The sequence below is a fragment of the Mirounga angustirostris genome, unplaced genomic scaffold, assembly GCF_029215605.1.
Source record: "Mirounga angustirostris isolate CCGP_5_RB_7025 unplaced genomic scaffold, mMirAng1.0.hap1 SCAF_13, whole genome shotgun sequence".
In the NCBI taxonomy this organism is placed as follows: Eukaryota; Metazoa; Chordata; class Mammalia; order Carnivora; family Phocidae; genus Mirounga; species Mirounga angustirostris.
The window spans coordinates 16572931-16593160 of NW_026991721.1; the positions used below are offsets into that span (position 1 = coordinate 16572931).

The 20230-nt window shown below is 55.7% G+C and overlaps 1 protein-coding gene across 2 annotated transcripts in view; it reads right to left on the minus strand.

Moving 5' to 3' along the window:
- CD82 (CD82 molecule) overlaps nucleotides 1-20230 on the minus strand; it is a 51141-nt gene that overhangs the window by 16853 nt on the left and 14058 nt on the right. The window contains exons 2-4 of one of the 2 annotated variants that reach the window (XM_045893858.3): nucleotides 14405-14479; nucleotides 8469-8551; nucleotides 2647-2719 (exon numbers count right to left, since the gene is read on the minus strand). In XM_045893858.3, the coding sequence (XP_045749814.1) occupies nucleotides 2647-2719; nucleotides 8469-8531 (136 nt within the window). In that variant the 5' untranslated portion in view covers nucleotides 8532-8551; nucleotides 14405-14479. The remainder of the gene's footprint in view (nucleotides 1-2646; nucleotides 2720-8468; nucleotides 8552-14404; nucleotides 14480-20230) is intronic. The other variant, XM_045893859.3, reaches the window with a different exon arrangement.

The window sequence follows — 20230 nt, forward strand, 5'->3', positions numbered from 1 at the left end:
AGGGCTAAGAACCCCCAACTCAGCTTCTCCCCCAGGAGGCCAGCCCGGCTGCGAGGTCTCAGCTTCTCAGAACGTCTAGTGGACACCAGTCCCTGACCGCACCCAGGGTCTCAGGCTGGCCCCAATCTGAGCAACCTGACTTAGGAAGGGGACAAGTGGACATTCTGGGCTGGCCCTCCACTGTGCACGGCAGAAACATCTGGGTCCTGCCGGGCCTGGCAGGTACCAGCGAGGTGGAAGTGGCCCCAAATGAAAGGGACCAAAGGCAACAAGAAAGGGGTTCTCATCCCAGCTCTGCTGCGAACGAGCTCTGAGCCTGGGCAAGCCATCCTCTGGCCTCTATTTCCTTCTCTGTGAAATGGAACTAAATCCTACTTCAAGGTGTTATTACCAACTTAATCACTTCTGTAGGGTTGACTAGTTACTAGGAGCTGTTCTAAACGCTTTTCCTATATTAACTCATTTCATTTCTCACAACAACCTCATGAGATATATTCTATTATTATCCCCATTTTCTAGATGAAGAGGCACAGAGAAGTGAAGTTACTTGCCCATGATCACCCAGCTAGGAGGCAGCAGAGCCAGGATTCGAACCATGGCAGCCCGGCTCCGGAGTCTGTGCTCCTGACCACGGCACTTGCTTGCTCTGGTTAAGGCAGGACTGCATGGTGAGTGTGAAATCCCACAGTACAGGGGCTCAGGGTATGGGGGCTCAGGAGCCATGCCCTCTGTTCACATCCCAGCTCCCCCTCCTGGCTGTGTTTCCTGGGACAAGTTAACTCCCCTTCCTGTGCTTTGGTTTCCTCCACTGTGAAATGGGCACAGCAACACCTCGCCCCGTGGACTCACAGTGTGGACTCAGTTAGGTGAGGGGAGAGCTGTGTCACACCGGCCTGGAATGTACGTAGTAGGTCAGGAGCCCTGGGTCCCAGCCCTGACCCTCACTTGCTGTGTGATTCTTAGCAAGTCTTTTTCCTCTGCTAGATCAGTGCTTCTGAACCCTGGCTGCCTGGGAATCACCTGGGGAGCTTTTTAAAAACCACAATGCTCCAGGCCCCTGCCCACACACCAATGGAGTCAGATCCCCTTGGGGTGGGCCTGGGGCCCTTGTATTTGTGAAAACATTCTGGGTGCATCTAGGGGACCTCTGCATTCTGGCAGCTCCGGGAGAGTCTGCGAACTGAACAGGGAGGAGGCGGGAGGAGCAGTAAGAGGTTCCTGGGGCCTGGGGCAAGGTGCAGAGGATAGAGATACAGGGGGTGAGCTGGGCCTTGAGACTTTGCCCCCTGGCGCAGTACCTGCTGGGTGTGGCCCACGGCCAGGAAGCAGGGAGCCTGGGCCTAATCAGGGCAGAGGCGGATGTGTCCCATGTTGGAAAGGCCTGGGGAGCATGGGCATCCCGCTGGGGTGGGAAATGCAGACCCTAGCCCCAGAATGGGAGAACATTCTGCAGCCCTCCACCCCAGCAGGAGGCAGGGCTAACAGCTCCAGGCTGCATCGGATGTGGCTGGAGGGTGGATCATCCTTGCTTCCTTTCAAGTCTGAGGGGAGGCCTAGCCCGCTGGGGCCACAGTGACAGGTGTGGCCTCTCCATCACCCATCCTAGCCTGGTTCCGCTTTATTCAAATCAAGCAGCTGCCATGGGCCTGAGTCCAAACCTGCTGCTTCAGCAGCAGCTGGGAGGGAAATGAGCCAAGGATGCACTCACTGAGGGGAGTGGCATCACTGTGCTACTTGGGGCCCTCAGCTGTGCCTCCCTTCCACCTCAGGGCATCCATGAGATCAGTGCAGCAAGCCTGGCAGGCTTCCTGGAGGAGGCCGGGCGTAGACCTGGAAAGGCTCTCATCATCTGTGCAGGAGTGCCTTGGGCTTCTTTCCTCCTGCTTCAAGGGTGAGAGAAGGGGCTTGCATGCTGTGGTTCACCCTACCACAGGCAGCACTTAGGACCAAAGCTCTGGGGGTTCAAGTCTCCCACCCATTACTGGAAGCTCTGTGAACGTGAGCCAGGGACATCACTTCTCTGGGCCTCATTTCCTCACCTGTAAGGCAGGACTAGAACAGTTCCTACCTCACAGGGCTATTGAGGGATTAAGGCAATTTTCATGTGCAAAATGCTCGGCCCTGTGCCTGCCTCAGAACGAGCACAGACCATGGATGCTGCGCCCGGTGTCTTCCTCTGCAGTCCAGAGGCCCGACGAATCTAGCCAGCACTGGGCACATGGTGAGCACGTCATCGGCTCCTGACGACCTCTTTCCCACCCTTTCCAACGTTTCTCTGAACTGACCGGGGCCGGACTGGGGCCCACATCTTGCTGAGCTCGCAAATGGAGGGACAGAGACTGTAAGAGGCTTTCTCGAGGTCAGGGCTGAGGGAAAGGGGCCGGGCTGGGAGAGCAAGCCTCCTTCAACCCCCAGTGTTCTCCAGACAACAGCAGCTTTGTGTGGGGAGGGAGAGAAAATTCTTCCCGAAAACCCCTGCAGAGGGGGCCCGGGGCAGAGCGGTCAGCACAGGACCCGGGTGAGGCCCTGAGGGCAGCTGAAAAGTGACCCGCTGTGAGGTTCAAGTTCTTGTGGAGCAGCCCTGCCCATTGCCCTGGCCCCACCACTCCAGAGCCAGTCGGGCAGGGAGATTGGAGGGACCCTTACGTAGCACAGAGATGAAACTGCTCTTGTCGGCCAGGATCCACACCCCGAAACCCAGGATCACCGCGCCTAGGATCTGGAAAGAGAAGGCACAGTCAATGGGGGCCTGAGGGGGCCCTGCCCAGCTGCCCCTGCAGCCAGGCCAGGAGAACCTGGGGGAGGCGTGCACAACCTCCATCCTCAGGCCCCACACCCCAAGTCCTGATATCAGGGCCATGTGTGGGGAGTCCTTTCTGCCTCCCACCTCCCCTACCCCATGCCCACATGTGGTCAAACCAAGCCTATTAGCTTTGAGGGGTGCAGCCTCCTTCCAGGGGTACCCTCCGACTTTACCTCCTAGCCCTCTCCCATGCTCATCGCCTCCACTCTAGCCCAGCTCAGTGGCTGGGGACATCCCAAACAAGTGCTGGGGAAAATCCTGCATGGACGTGAACATCAAAGCCCTCTTGCCCTTCAGAGCTCGGCTCAGAGGCCACCTTCCACGGGAGCCCTCCTGACTCCCCCAGGCAGACTAAGGTGGCAACCACCCTTGGACCCTCCTTAATAGCCATTCCCACGGGCTTTAATGTGCTGTGTGTCTCTGGCTGGACCGCGAGCTCCCTGTGAGGGCAAGGGCTGGGTTGCACGAAGCTCCATATGCCTGAGGGGCCTATAGCACAAGGGTTGAGTGCTCAGGAAATGAATGAGCTCAGGAACCCACTGGAAAGGCAGGAACAGAAAGGCAGATGTGGGGCAAGTGGCTGGGGTAGGCCCAGGGATTCCCTGCTTCTTTCCCCCTCCCGTCATCTGCAAGGCCCCTAGCCTGAGCCCATCTCCCCAAATGGAACCCAGCCAAGATCCACATCCCACAACACTGGCCCTCACCTGGGGCCTGGCCTGAGCCCACCTGAGGAATAAGCCACCTCAAGAGTCCTAGCATGTCACACCCACCTCTATCATGGGCCCTGGGTTCCCACCTCAGCCATCATCCCCTACTCTGCAAGGCAAGCAGCTGCTGATAAAGCCTTCAGCGTGGGTGAGCACCCCACCCAAGGGGCTCAATCTACCTTGCTCTACTGGGCCCAGAGTAAGGCGAACGGGGCGCTTGCCTTGGGCATAAAAATTAAGGGGACATGAAAAAACTCAGTAACCAAGATAAATAAGAATTTACAGCAACGATTTTTTAAAAACCAAAATTAATTTTAAAAATCCATGTTGAGCAAAATATCAAACTTTTAAATAAAGGCAGGATCAGTATTGTGATTTTTTCCTTTTAAAAAGGAGCAGAGCCCTGATAGGGCACATGGCAATGCTGTTTCTTATTCCCAAGCGAGGACCTCACTCACCCTACCCTAGTCTGGGCCCCCTTAAAGACAACAGCAGCTGCTGATGACCCTACATTCTTCCCCAGTGTCTCCCAGCAGGCCACCTGTCCCCTCCTCCCTCCTTGCCAGTGGGCCCTGTTATTGTCCTCATGTTACAGATGGGGACACAGAGGCCCCGACCTCGCTGAAGGTCACCCATTCCATCCTTCAGGGGCTCGAAGCCAGATCTGACTATTACTCCAGGCCAGATAGTGGCTCACACTAGCTACAGGATACTTGGGACCCATCCTGGGTCTTCACCTGGAAAGCCAGTTTCTTGGGACAGGGAGGCTACTGAGGCTCTGTTGAGGGGAAGGGTCTACCCTTGGGTAGGGGTGCCTCAGAACGACACAGCTTGCCGGAAGGAAGGGGGACTTTATAGAACCTGGGAGTTTGGTTCCCAAAGATTCCTGAGGCCCTGCCCACCCGAGCCCGTAGCTCACGGCACAGCTGGCCAACGGCCAGGCATTGGGCCCATGGTCTGCTCCTGCGCACCTTAGAGCCATGTGGCGGAGCCCCTGACCTGCTCACCTCCTGCCCTCATAGGGCAGGGCAGAAAATTCCTTCTGGGCAAACACAACCCCAAGGAAATTGAAATCCAGGACCGCCCAGCTAACCTCCTCAGCTCGCCTCTAAGCACCCACGAAGGAAGTCCCCGGCACCAGCCCAGGAGTGCCTCTGCGGGTCTCATGTCCAAAGACTGCCATCTGGAGTGGCTGGACCAGCCCCGAGGCTGTGCGCCAGCCAGGAAGAGGCCCAGCCAGGCGGCCAGCCAGAACGGGGGAGGCACTGTGGCCTCCTCTTTCTTGGTGAACCAAGACTGGAACCATGGGGCACCCCCCACCACCACCACCACCACGAACCACCCACCCAGTTCCACTAGAATCTCCCGACAAGGCTCAGCCAGGAGCCGGGACCCTCACACCAGCGTCCTTCCCCCAGAACAGCACAGCATCAGCAGCTCCTGGGTTTCTGTGAACCTCAGAAAAGCTGACGAGGCAATTTTCTGGGGAGCTTGGGGCCAGGAGGGGGTGCAGGCAAGGATGTACACGTGTACGTGTGTGCATATGCGAGCACACACGGCTGCCAGAGCGAACTTTCCAAACCACAAGTCTGATCGTATAACCGCATCCCAATGCGCATAAAACAGAGAGCAGGATCCTTCCTGGACGGCCGGCACCCCACAGCCCCACACTCTGCCCCACTCCCCACACTGGACTTTGCTGCTTCTCCCAGAACTCCTCTCCCCACCCACCTCATCTAACTCCAGGGAGCTTCTGCTGATCATCCCCACAAGGTCAGCTGCCTTATTATCTGCTCTCCTGGGGACTGTAACCTTCACGCCCAGCACCCTGCACAGCTGCCTTTTTATCATCCATTTGAATAGTACTTGACTGGAGCCCACCACCCCCCAGAACAGAGCCCCCAGTGCAGAAACCACGGCTCTCCTGCTGGTGAGTGTCTGCCTGGCATCCACAGCCAGGGTCTGCATACACAGACGTGTCAATACCCACTTGATGAATGGGTGATGAGTGAATGAGTGGACGAACCAATGTTCACTGTCCCTGGAAGTCTCTCCTTTCCCCTCACCCTCCTGTGATAAAAAGCTCCCCCTCTCCCTGCCCACCCCTCCCCACATCTGCTGGGCCATCTCTGCCCCAGCACACAGGGGGTTAACACCGGACTCCCGCCAGCCCCCAAAGCTCTGGCCAGAGACAAGCTTTTCCAGTCTCTGGCTCCACAGGGCAGGCAAGGAGCTGGAAGAGAAGGGACGGCTTGGCCAAAACCATCAACCCTGTTTCTTTTCTTCACGAAGTCTCCACCCCCTCCCTCCCGCTGCATGGGGTGAGCGGGCTGTCTGGGCTGCTAGACTGCAAGCCCCCTCACCTCCCAGGCTGTCGCCCACACCCCTCTCTCCAATCCCTAGGGTCCCCAGGGATAGAAGCACAGCACTGCGACCCTCCTGTTCCCCAGTCCCAGCCAGCTGGCCCTGGAAGCCAGGCTGAGGCACAGGAGCCAAGCACTTGCCAGGGAAGGCAGGGCTCCGGCTGTGTGGCCAACTGTTTTCCAGAGCCCTGGTCCAGCCAGGAGGGACCTGTCTAGCTGGGGAAGCCCAGGTGCCCAGGCCCTGCCCCGGGTAGCTTCCAGACCTAGCTGCCATCCGTGGAGGACGTGGAGAGCCACAGCAAGGCCTCAGCACTGTCCTTGAGGAGGGGGCCGGGGCTAGAGCCAGGGTGGACAACGGCAGGGCAGGCGGCAACCCAGCGGTCCGCACGCACGTGTGTGCGTGTGCCGGGAACACGCTTGTATCTGTGTGTCGGGGTACAGTTAAGAGGGGGAATCTAGAATGATTATTTCCCAAACTGTCTACGATCCTGTGTAACTTGTAATGTAAAACGTCTTTTCCCCAGTAATCCGTGTCCGTTGTAGAAAATTTGGAAAATGCAGAAAAGCATAAAGAATAAAATCCAAATTCTCAGGAATCCCGAAATGAACATTCAGAGGCATTTTCTTCTCCTCTCAAAAATACTCATGTATGTGTGTGCTTTTTAATAAAACTGGATCATAATAAACATCCTATTTTTCAGCCTGATTTTTGAACAGTAGAGGGTGAACCAGCAACACAGAGGAGACAGAGCCCCAAGCAGCTCCCTGCACCCAGGAAGGCCTCTCCCCCTGCCCCATCACACATGCACATATACACACACGGGCACACTCACACACGCTCCCCCTGCCCCATCACACACGCACATATACACATGGGCACACTCACACACACTCCCCCTGCCCCATCACACACGCACACATATACACACAGGCACACTCACACATGCACACGCTCCCCCTGCCCCATCACACACACACACATATACACACGGACACACTCACACATGCACACGCTCCCCCTGCCCCACACACACGCACACATATACACACGGGCACACTCACACATGCACACACGCTCCCCCTGCCCCATCACACATGCACATATACACACGGGCACACTCACACATGCACACACGCTCCCCCTGCCCCATCACACACGCACATATACACACACGGATACACTCACACACGCTCCCCCTGCCCCATCACACACGCACACATATACACACGGGCACACTCACACATGCACACACGCTCCCCCTGCCCCATCACACACACATATACACACGGACACACTCACACATGCACACGCTCCCCCTGCCCCATCACACACGCACATATACACACACGGGCACACTCACACACGCTCCCCCTGCCCCATCACACACACACATATACACATGGACACACTCACACATGCACACGCTCCCCCTGCCCCATCACACACGCACACATATACACACGGACACACTCACACATGCACACACGCTCCCCCTGCCCCATCACACACACACTCATGCACACATACACATTCATACACATGCACACTCACACACACATCACACGTTCCCCCTGCCCCATCACACTCATGCACACACGTGCATGCTCACATACTTACACATACACACACTCATGCACACACTCCCCCTGCCCCATCACACATTCATGCACACACATGCACACTCACACACACATAACACTCTCCTCCTGTCCCATCACACACTCATGCATACACACATTCACACACTCATACACACATCACATTCTCCCCTTGCCCCATAACACACACTAATGCACACACATACATTCACATACATGCACACTCACACATGCATCACACTCTCCCCCCTGCCCCATCACACACACACACTCATACACACACTCTCTCTCTCACATACACAACCACACACACGCAGGCACACACACACACACACACACCATCATCCTGGCAACTCGAAGCAAGAGGAGTCAGTCAGTGCCAGGCCTGAGAGGAAAATTGAGGCCCCAGGAAAACCAGCTCCAGATGTGCACCGAGCTTACATCTGGGCAGCCCCATGGCTCAAGGATGCAAGGTGGGGCCTGCCAGGGTGGGTCTGGAGAAGGGGGACCGTGTCCCCACTCTGGCCCCAAGCCTGCCTCTCTTGCACACCCTCTGGGGGGTGTGGGTACATCCCCACAGTGAGGGTGTGGGTGGGGGTGGCAGCTGTAACAGCAAGACCTTCAGAGGGGGCACAGGAGGGCAGAGGGCCAGCAGATGGCAAGAAAGATTTCAGAGAACTCCCTGCTGATGAGTTAGGGGACACCTGGGGGCTCTTCCCCACCCATGCCCACCTCCAACCCTGACTGGCCCGGACCTCAGTGCCCCAGGAGAGGGGACAGCTGGGAGAGGCATCAGTGCTCCGCCACAGAACCAGCTGGAATGCAGGCAATCTCCTGGCTGGCCCCACACGGTTCCATTCCCAATGGTCCATCCTCAGCCCCCACTGACTGCCCCCCAACCCCATCCATGGCCTGGAGTCTCTGGAGGGTCTCAGCTGCGCTGCCCCAGGGAAGAGTCTCCGTGGGAGGCGGTCGGCTGGTGCTGGTCATACTTACAAAGAAGAGCAAGTTGAAGAGGAAGAGAAAGTATTTGGTGACTTTGATACAGGCTGACCCCATCCTGCCGGTCCTGGAGCTCCCTGGCAGAAAGAGAGAAGGCAGGTAGGTCAAGGCCAAGAGGAAAGGGGAACAAAGCTGACAGGCAGTCAGTGACCTGCTGGCCCCAAATCATCCCAGCACATCCTCACAGCAATCCCGTGGGAGGTACTAACACGAGGTCCCATTTTATGGCACCCTGAGGCCCAGAGAGGTTAGATGACTGGCCCAAAGCCACACAACTAGGAAGTGTAGGCCTACAGGCCATCTCGGTTGTTTGATGTTTGGCAGCTGGAGTCTGGACTGGCCCCTCGACCGGGCAGGGCCTGGAGGGAAATGACATAAGACCCTCACGGGCTTTGGAAATACCCAGATGGATGCTGGTCAAAGTCAGGTGGCCAGGACGTTAGCAGGTGACTGCTGGAGCCCCAGAGGTGAGACAGTGGCTTGTGGCACAGATCTGCAGCCCTGGGGCCAGGGGGCTGCTGGGGGAGACAGAGAGTTCTAGCCTCTCAGAAAAGGGACCGAGTGCTCCCTTCACCATCGCCTCACAAAGGAACAAGTATGCATTGTCGAGCATTGAACGAATAGAACATTCAACAGAACAACACTAATTAAAAAAATTTTTTCTCTCACCCCAGAGATAAAAACTGTCATCATTTTAGTAGCTAAACTTGCAGCATGTGTGTTTCACAGATGGTTTTAAACAAAACTGGGCTCTTACTATATAGAGTGATTTGTAACCTGCTTTTTTTCATTCGACAATATACTCTCTGTGTATGCTGGTAAAATGCTCTACAACATAACTTGACATGTTGCATGGGATTCCATACTGTAGATCATTTTATATTTTGGAGGGTCGGATTCCTCCAGAAAATTCATGTATAGGCAGCATTTTACATATAATTTCTGGGGGTTCAGAGGCCCCTTTAAGCCCATTCAGGAGCCCCCAAGGATCCTAGGGTTAAAGTCCCAGATACAGATATATCACAACGCATGTAATCAATACTCTATGATTAGACACACGGCTGTTGCCAATTTTTCACTGTCATTCTGGGTGATACACTTATGCTTTTGAAACAGAGCAAACCATGCTGGAGCGCACTGGTGTGTCTCTCCACACTGATGGACCCCAAGCCAGGGCAGGACTCAGGGGAGGAAGAGGGAAGCTTGCTGCCTTCACCCCCTCCCCAAAGCCATACAATCCAGGAATGACAGCAACCAGCTCTCAGGCCCTCAGGGGTGACAGGACCAGTGCCGGGCAGCTGGGGCCAGGACAGCTGCATGGGACAGCTGGGCTTGGGGGCAGGGAATCAGGCATAGGGCCCAGTCCTGTTCCCACAGGCCCTATGCGGGAGGGGACAGGGGGAGCAGGCCACAGAGCAGAGGGAAGGAGGGCTGAGGGGTAGGCTTCACCCCTTCCTCTTCCTCCAAGGATAAAAGGCAGTCCTAAGCCTTGTGAATATCCCCTGTCCATAAGGAGGTCCCCTCTGCCTTTTCTGGAAATAATCACATTCGATCATCCTTGCCAGGGAGAACTCAGCTTTGACTTTCTATACCTCCAAGGAGAGGGGAGGGGGCTTAAGGGGGAGGGTTCACTACCTCCCAGGGGGTCCAGTTTGGTGTTCTGACATCTCAATTCGAGAGAATTTTTCTCCAGCTGCCTTGCTGTGGGTCAGATTGGGGCACAACATGAAGCCAAAGCTGTCCAAAGAAGGAAAAGGCTGTCTGGGTGGTAATGAGCACCCCATCGCAAGTGGCATGGAAGCCAGGTGTAAGTAAACACTTTCGGGGATTCAACTGCTACATGGGGAGTTTAGACTGCATTTAGACGCCACCAGCGTCCAAGGCTTGGGTCTGAGAAATGCAGGGACAACAGGGACTCAGGAGCCAGGGAAGTCTGGCCTCGGTAAGTCTACCTGGGGCCTACCTCAGAGCCAGGGTGGGGCAAACAAGGGCTCCCCTGCGTCAGGAGTTCTAGAGATCTGCGATCCTGGACCCAGGCTGGCCTGAGGGAGCCCTGCAGCAGATGGTCCACATAAAGGAGCATTACTGGTCTCCTCCACCACAGCGCTCGACAGACCAGAGGCTCTGCGCAAACTTGCGCAGAAGAGCAGAGCAGCAGAGGAAAGATTCTCGCATGGCGGCGGCACGTTTTTCATTCCTACCTGGGCCTGCTTGCCCGGCTGGGTCTCCTCCCAGTAAGTGACCCAGGCTGAACCCCAAGCGGTCTACAGAAAGGTCACCCCTTTACTGGAAGAACCTCACTGACTGCGCTTTAGCGGCAGCCGAGGGCCTGAGCGGCGTGCGCCGGGTTCTTGTGCAATTGGAAAAGTATGCAAACGGTCTTTGGCAACCGTTGCCTGCTTCTAGAGAGTACCGGAAGGGAGTTTCTACATGTTCCGCTCCCACATCCTCTGCTCAGGCTGGCCCGCCAGGGCAGCCTCACAGGCTTGGGGGTGCTCAGAAATGGGCAGTCTGTGGACGAGAGCGATTTCTGGGCCCGCTGAGTGAGGAGCAGCTGCCAGCGAATGGCAGGGACTCCAGGCGGCCACCAGCATGTGTCATCCCCTTCAATCCCCCCGTGCCCAAGAGGTGAGCGAGGTATTCCCATCCCTGGGGGCCAAGGCTCACAGAGGTGAAGGCACTCATCCAAGGCACACAGCCGGCAAGCAGGGGTGGGCTCCAGAGCCCAAGATCTGTCCACTGTGAAGTGTGTCCTTCCAGAGGGGGGCGTCAAGGGTGTGAAGGGACCTGTGGGGATGGCTGGGATTCCCAGGTAGGCAAGGAGGAGGCGGAGGCTGCTGAGCTGGTATTCCCTGATGCTCCAGACTCTGAGCAACCTCGCTGGTCTCAGGCACTCACACAAATTGTACCAGGCATTGGGCGAAGCCCTTCAGTGTCCTATGAGCAAACTAAGGCACAGAGGGGTGAAGGAGCTTGCCCCAGATCACTAGTACATGGGCCAGCAAGGACAGAATCCAGGCCGTGTAGCCCCTCGGGCCCCCCATCCTCTCCAAGAGGCAGCTGGGTGAGCTCAGATGCTAGAACAGGAGCCAGGCAGCCCCATCACTGGCAGGCCGTTTGGCCAAACCAGGCAGGCCCAGAGGCTACCTGGGAATCACCTGGGGGAGGAGAAGGTGCTGAGCACCAGAGCCTGGGGTGGTGGTTCCAGGGCATGCTGGCCAACACCCAAGGATGTAAAATCTCTCTTCCCTCCAAGTACAGACGTTTCCCTCTCAAAGCAACTTGGAGCAAAAGATGGGCAGGTCCAAGAAGCCCAGGGGGTCAGCTCAGGCTGAGAACGTGCCCAAGTCACACCATGATGGGGTGTGGCATCAACTTCAGGGAACCCCCCCACCAAAGTTGGATTCAGAGGGCCTGGGAGGATCTGAGCCTCAGTCTTCTCATCTATGAGATGGGAATAAGGGCTGGTATAGGGCAGGGGGTGGCCAACTGGATCTGTAAATCAAATCCAACCCACCACCCGTTTTTTGTACAACTTGTGAGCCAAGAACAGATTTCACATTTTTAAATAGTTGGAAAAAAATAAAAAGAAGGTTTTGTAGCCCAGGAAAGTCACACTTTCATGGCCCTAATTTAAGTTGCCACACCCCCTGGCTTATGTCTTGTCCCCCGGCTGCTCCCACATTAAGGCAGTAGAGTGGACGTTACGACAGAGGCCACTGGGCCCACAAAGCCAAGAACATCTACTCCCTGGCCCATTCTGGAACAAGTTTGCCAGCCCCCAGTGCAGGGGATCCAATGACGTACACCCATGTGTCTGTAAGAAGCAGCAACGGTCAGGACCACCGTTAGTTTGAGATCTTGGGGGGCGAGCAAACTGGTGGCAAGAACTGAATGTAAGGAACTGCAGTCGGGAGACAGAAGACAAAGGACCCCCGGATAAGGGGTCAAATACTGGCTCTGCCAGCACATGGCCCCAGGGAAGGACCTTGCAGGTCCCCGATCTCTTCACCTGTAGAGTGAGGGTCCTAACTGAACCCGCCGCTACAAACAGAGTGAGGTCGGTGGCTGGTACGGTCGGGGCACAGTGGCCAGAGCTGGGGCAGGCCTTTCTCAGCACTTGTGGAACAAGTAAGGGGTGAGGGTTTCATCCGCAGATGAAATTAAACAAAGGGAATGTCCCCCGGTGTTATGCTTCCAGGTATACACTTTCTGTAAACACTGGAGGGTCTGCCCCTGCTTCCCTGCAAGCTATACAGACCGCCAACAACACAAGGGAATGACACACATGCACATCTGATTAGAAAATTCCAGAGCAGGCACTGGTACCTGTCTGAGCAAGAGGAAGGAGGTTCTGATTTTATGTTATACTTTATAGCCGATAAATTGACCATTTCTAAGCAGCTACAATTTAAATTGACCAAATATATAATTTTACGCCAAATCAATTCATACAATGAAATTACTGCGCTGATATTTTACTAACTCCCACTCATCCCTCAAGACTGACTTCAGAGATCACCTCCAGGAAGCCTCCTACTCCGGCCAGTCTTGTCTCTACCACCATCGTCACCCTGGCTGGTCCTGCCAACACGCTTTGGTTAGCCATGCTCCCTCTCTGCTTCCTTCCAATAGCTTTGGGATACTGGATCAGTTCCCAGAACAGGCTCAGGCATTAGACTGCCTGGATATGAATGTAATTCTCTCACCTCCTAGCTGTGTGATCTCGGGCAAATGACTTAACCTCTCTGAGCCTCACCTTACTCATTTGTGAGAGGAGGAAAATAAAACCTATTTGGAAGATTTGTCCAGAGGTTAAATTAGATAATGTGGATAAAATGCCTGGCATGTGGTAGCCTTTCAATAAATGGAGGTTACTATTCTAATCCCCGATGCTATACAGTAATTCTCTACTTAACTGTCCCATTCTCCCCGGTGAAACGTGATACCTTGACAGGAAAGACTATGTATTCTTTACGAGAACAAAGAAGGCTCCCAGCAAATGTTGCCTAATGAAAGATGGGATGGTGACTGGATGGAGTGATGGATGGAGCGATGGCTGGATGGAGGGATGATGGGCAGATGGATGGAGGGATGGAGGAATGAATGGATGGAGAATGAAGAGATACAGGAATGGAGGGGTGGAGCGATGGCTGGATGGAGGTATGATAGACGGATGGAGGGATGGAGGAATGAATGGATGGTGAATGAAGAGATAGAGGAACGGAAGGGTAGAGCGATGGCTGGATGGAGGGATGATGGGCAGATGGATGGAGGGATGAAGGAATGAATGGATGGAGAATGAAGAGATAGAGGAATGGAAGGGTGGAACGATGGCTGGATGGAGGGATGGGTGGACAGGAGAATGGAGAGATGGAGAGATGCAGGGATGGAGGGGTGAAGGGAGGAGGGACTTCCACATAAAACACCAGGACTTTCATACACTCAGCCACCTGAAAGGGGCCTGATACCCACTGCCCCTGAGTCAGCTGAAACTATTTTCAGGCCTCTTCTGTCCTCACCCAAGGGGTGGGGTGGGGGGGTTGTGGGGTGAGCACCCTGAGCCAGCTCTGACTGCCAGGACCTGCTACCAAGGCTCCTTTACCTTCCCAGAAGCCCCTGAGTACAGGATGCGGGACTGGGGAAGAGCCAGTGCCTTCAAGAGAACCCCTTGTCTGTGCTGGGCACCTGTGAATTTGCACCTGTAGGCTAGGAGGATTGGTTTGTCCCTCCCCTGAGGATGGGGTAGGAGCCCTCCAGCCTGATCCTGGAACCTGCACGTCTCCAGACAGCCTGGGAGAAGGGAGTTAGGTGATGGCAAGGCACCTGCAGGCCCCGGGTAGGGAGGTGCAGGCTCAGTCCCTGCTCTGGCAGAACACGAGTGACGAGACCTGGCCTGGTGACCGTCCTCCCTGGGCCTGCCACCTCACCTGTCCAATGACGGGCTGGGACCAGAGCAGCGTTTTCGGGAGTGGCTCCTCAGATTAGGAATCCTAGAAGATGCCCTGTTGAGAACAGAAGGTTTTGCTGTCACCCGGTCTGTGGAGTGCCACTTCTCGCCAAGAGCCACCCACACGTCAGGCCGTTCACCTCTCCAAGATGCCCAGCAGCAGCACTGCTGAGCTGAAGCCATTTTTCACTTAACAGCCCTCAACACCACATGGAGCTCCTCTTAGGAAACGCCAGACCAGAGGCTCTCGAGGGTACCTGGGGGGCTGGTGCTAAGCATTCTAAGTGCTGCAGGGTTCCTGGCGGGGGAGGGGTGGGGGATGGCCCAGACCAAACACCTAGGAGCCACGCTCTCCCTCCTCCCTCTCATCCCACAGCCCAAAAGTGTCTCCTCCAGTCCGGCACCTCGCCCAGCCAAATCTCACCTCCCGCCTGGCCCAGGGCAGCTCCCTACTGGTCACGAGTTCCACTCCCGTCCTCCCCAGTCCCTTATCCACACTGCAGGAAGGGGTTTGAAAACTGTAAGCCAGACCTTGTCACTCCCCTGCCTACAACCATGTAACCATGATGTAGCCAACAGGTTTCCTATAAAATCCAGGCTTCTATGGAACCGACGGAGCCCTGCCTGGATTGCCCTGCCCCTCCTCTGTCCTCAGCACTCCCACCCTCCTCATACACACACTCATTCCTAAGGCCACTCTTTTCTGTGGTTCCAGTACCCCAGGTCCTTGCCCAGCTCAGCGCCTCTGCCCTGGCGGTCCCCTCAAAGCCCTCTGCTGGCTCCTAAGGCCCTTCCCATAGGCCAAGTTCCCTCCTCCCAGAGGCCTTCCCCAAATGCGGAATCTACACAGCAGGCCTCGCCTCCAACTGCACAGTAGAATCGGAGCCTGCCAACACCCAGCCCTCTGTCCCTGCCCCGACCAAGTCATCAGAATCCTGGGGGGGGGGGGGGGGGTTCCTCTGCCAACTGTAAGGAACAGCACCTTTGACATGGGGAGGCCGGGGGGTGGGGGCGCCTGTCACATGGCCCACTCACTGCAGATAGCTCATTGGTTCACGAGTGCATCTAGAGCCCCATGAGAACTTGACTCCTTCAGGGGAGGGCCATGTCTGTCTCATTTGCCCTGGATCCCAGAGCCTAGAGCAGTGCCAAGCACTTGCTAAGCACACGATATGTTTTTGCAGAAAGAAGGAACCGCAAGGAGGTGTCTGGGGAGGTCAGGAAAGATTTCTTTGATCCTGCAACTGGAGGTTTCCAGTCCTTAAAAATGACATTGTTGGTTTATGGGAAGGGGTGGTTGCTTACTCCCAAGAATGGATTTTGATCTCCTCTGGGTCAGAAAAGCTGGTAGGAGCTGCGGACCCTCTCCCCAGATGCAGAGAGGCAGGCACATGCGTCCGTTGGGTTTCAGGGGGTCACCAACCCTGGAAAGCCAAGAGGTTCCTCCTTCCCCCATTTGCCTTTGATGAGTGGTTCCCAATCTCGGCTATAGGTCAGAGTTACCCTGGGAGTTATACAACTTGCCCCTGCCCCAGGCCCCCTCCGAGAGATCCTGATTAAACTGGCATTAGAATCTTTTTAAGTTTTTAAGTTTTCCAGAGGATTCTAACGTGTTGAGACCCACTGCCATAGGCCATAGGCCCGGCCGCTAGCATGGCCTGGCCCCTCTGCTCCGAGGGGGAGGCAGGCAGGCCTGGGGTCCCTGGGGCAGCAGAGCCTGGCTGGAGAGAATCTCACATGAAGCTCTCTGCACCTCTGCTCCTTCCTCAACTTCCTGGAGGCTCACGGCCTCTGGGGTTATTGACTCCAGGAGCAATATCCACTCTGCAGAAGACCTTCGAGATCACTGCATCTCTCAGAGGGGATAGCGAGAACAAGAGCCTGCAAGTCACACAGCAAGATCAGGGCCAAGCACACCGCGGAGGACTTGGCCATCCCCAGTGCACCTGCCGCCCTGCCCTGGCTCAGCGGGCCTTCCTCCTGCACAGACAGAGGGTCACACAGCAACCTCTGCTCCCCACCCCCGGAGCTGCCAGAGCAGCCACATAACCTTGGGAGGCATTGCGGAGCTGCCTCTTTCTCAGCAGATGGGGATACTAACCCACCCACCCTGTACAGGTATGAAGAGGAACCACGATCAGGCTAGGGCATAGTAGGGCTCAATCCACACTGGGCACTCTGGCCACTCCTCCCATTCTCCCTGCCTGAAGATGCCAAATCTGCCACATCTTTACCAGCTATGTGGCCTTGAGCAATCACTTCATCATGGTGCCTCAGCTTCCTCACCTGTAAAATGGACTTACTAAGGGATTATGGCAAGGCTTATGTGAGCTTGTCTCTGCAAAGTGCCTGGCACCCAGGAAATGTCAAATAATTGCTACCAATTGCAATAATGACAATTACTATCCAGAAGTTGTTGCCTTTCTGACCAACAGTCCAAAGCCCTCAGGGGGGTGAGGGGGGGCTTGATTCAGTCTCCAAATATATATGCCTGGCCTGGAGGCCTCCATGCCAGAGGGTGAGGACTGACACTCCCCGGCAAGAGGGTGGGGGTTAAGCAGGGCAGGGCTGGGCCAGAGGGTAGGGATTAAGCAGGGTGGGGCTGGGCGGCCTAAGGAGCAGGGCCTGTGCCCTGCACATGGGCGGAGCCTCTGTCTCTGAGCCCCTAGCTGTGTCTCAGGGGCCTGCCTGAGGCCTGGAGGTCCAGCCAGTTTGGTGAGTTGACGACTGATCTCACCGCGTGGGCTCAGCTGGCCTGCTCGGGCAGAAAGTGGAATGAGAAAGCCTGGCCTGGATGTTCTGCTCTGGAAGCCCGCATATCTGGGGGCTCTGCACCTGCAAGCCGGTCCTTAGCCACTCAGCTCGCCAGGTCTCTGGACTTTGTCCCGGTCATCCATAAAAAGAGGCTGGCCACAGGTGGCTGTGTTTGTTTTCACGTGTGACAGGTGATACGTTTCCTGAAACCTCAGCTAGCTCCAGGGGCTGGCTTTTTGACCTCTTCACGATCTTATTTTTCATTCTCGGCTTTTAGTGTTGTTGTTCTTGTTAAAACAGGAAAGAAAAGAAAAAGTAAAAGGCTGTTTCCCTGGGCGACAGGAAAATCACGAGGCCATAGAACATGATTAGGCTCAAGTTTCCTTCAAGACCTAGGTTTGAATCCCAGCTCTGCTTCCGACTAGCTGTGTGAGCTTGAGCAAGGGAGTTACTGATTCTCTCTGAGCCCCAAATCTCATCTCTAACACGGGGGCACCACCTCTGCCACCCTGGGTCAGAAGACCACTCACCCAGATCAGACCCTCCCAGGAATCCCAGGATGTTGAAGCCCCAAGCCCTGCTGTTTGTCTTACAGATGCAGAACCCGGGGCCCAGTGAGAAACAGCTCCTGCCACACGATCCCACTAGCCGGGGGGACAGGCTCTGGTTCTCCTGAGGACCTTAATACCTAAAGCTGGGACTGACTTCTGGCATTTGAGGGAAGAAGGCCAGGAGTACCACAGGAATGTAGGCAGCAGCTCCCCCCACCCCCCGGCCAGACTGTGACAGAGAGGTAACAGCACCTTATAGTTTCTATCACACCGTTCCCACTGTCTCTTATCTAATCTCTGTAACAACCCCCCCCCCCAAGATATTATTATCCCCATTTAACAAATAAAGAAACTGAGACTCAGAGGTTCAGTGACTTGCCTAAGGCCACACAAGTAAGTGGCTAAGCCCTGATTAAAATTCAGCTCTGACTTGAGACCAGAGCTACCCCCCCCCCAACCACCACCACTCTGTGAGGTGGAGAGCGGGACTTCAACATCCCTGTTTTATAAGCAGGATCTCTGGGGCTCAGGAAGGTGGAGGTACCTGCCCTCGTCACGCAGCAGATGGTGGCCCAGCTGAGCTTTGTGTCCTCCCAGACTCTCTGACTCTGGAGTCCAGTGTCCTGCCCACTTTGTGATCCTGCTCCCCACCGCCGAGCATCCTCACACGGGGGTCACTGAAGCCCGGCGCTAGAGGGGCAGTTCCTGGGTCCCGAGCTCATGGAATCAGAGCAACCAGGGATGGGGCCAGGCCTTTGCAGGCTTCACGTACAAGCGTTTCAGAACCCGGACCCCACGCAAGCCGGCGGGGACAGTGATGGTTGGGCAGGGTCAGGCTGAAACACCAGGACACGAACCTGGGCCTGACTGGCACAGACAACCCAAAAGGGGGTAGCATGCCCTCCCCCAGAATGGCCCGTGGGTCAGAAGACCTGAGGGGCTGTCCTCTGAGGGGCTCCCAAGTGGCCACTTCTACTCAAGAGATTCCGTCCTGAGCCAAGCCCACTGCAGTGCGTGGAATTCCCACTCCAGGTGGACCCTGCGCTGGACACGGGAACAGGATGAATGAAACCCATGCATCCCTGCCCTCAGTGCCCCGTCTGGAGGGACAGAGCCATGCAAGTGAGCAAGTACACACCAACATCACCTGCAAGCAGCACCCAGCCTCCCGCTCTCCCTCTGAGGGACAAGACAGGCACTTTAGGACATAGTCTCCGGTACGGAACAGGAACAAAAGCTAATGCTTTTCTAGTTACTACTTGCCAGAGATTGTGCTGGGCGCTTCATGTGGCTCGGTTCATCCTCACAATGGCCCAACGAGGTGACGACTGCTTTGAACTCCAGTTTATGGGTGAAGAAAGTGAGGCTCAGGGTGGGAAAGAGACTTGCCCAAGGTCACACAGACCGTAAAGCTGGGAGTTGAACCCCACCAGTCCGACCCTCTGCTGTCACACTACGCTGCCCGCAGAAACCAATTTATAAATGATAGGGCACTAAAATAGCCTCACCAAGGCCCGACCTACATTCACTGGGTTTTACAGCCCAGCCTCTGAACCCAACCAACTGAGGACATTCTGGAACCACACAAGGCACCAGGGACCAGCTTGCACACCCAACACAGAGCCTGGTGGCAGGTGGTTAACAAAGGGCTAACCTCTGGGCCAGGCCTGGGGTTCCTAAGAGACTGAGGCTGGGCGCTAAGTGTGAGCCCTAGGGAGGCAATTAGGGAGAAGGAAGGGGACTCTAACCAGGGACCCCACATGGCATCAGGAAGGCTCTTCAGTCACAGCATCCTCTCCCGAGGCACTGGGTTCGGGAAGAAAGAGAACGGGCAGCTGAGATGCCACCTCCTACAAGCAGCCTTCCCAGAAGTCTCTCCCAGAGCACTGTCTGGTAGCCCTAATTCTCTCGGCGTGGGTAGGGAGGGTGGGCATCAGACAAATGTGGGGTCAACCCTGGCTCTGTCTACCCCTGTTACTTGACTTCTCTGAGCCTCAGCTCCCTCATCTGTAAAATGGGCTAATACTTCCTACTTCCCAAGGCTATAGTTCTCAGCACCCCAAGGCCTGAGAGCCATTTTGGCTCTAGGGATATTTGACGGGAAGAGTGAGGGACAGAGTCAGAGAGGGCAGATGAGTGAGACACAGTACAGGAAGAGTGGGGCACACATGGGTATAGGGAGTGACTCTCTCCCTCTCATGGGTCCTTGGGTGAAAACAGAAAAGATGGGGCCAAGGGTGGAGGGCAGGAGCAGGTCTCTAAGTCCAAGAGCAGAGAAAAGGGGGTCTTCCTGGCTGGGACCCAGCTAAAGCAGCTCAGCCCAGGCGAGAAGAAAAGGGCAGGGTTCTCTAGGGTCTCACACTCTCTCCTTCAGTGCTTCCCCCCCACCTGCCTCTTCCCTTCTGTATATGTCCCTGCCTCTGCCAGTGGCTTCTTCTGAGCCTTGCCCTTGACCCTGTCGCTCCCTGTGTCCAAGACCAGCTCTCAAGTCTCCTCCTCTT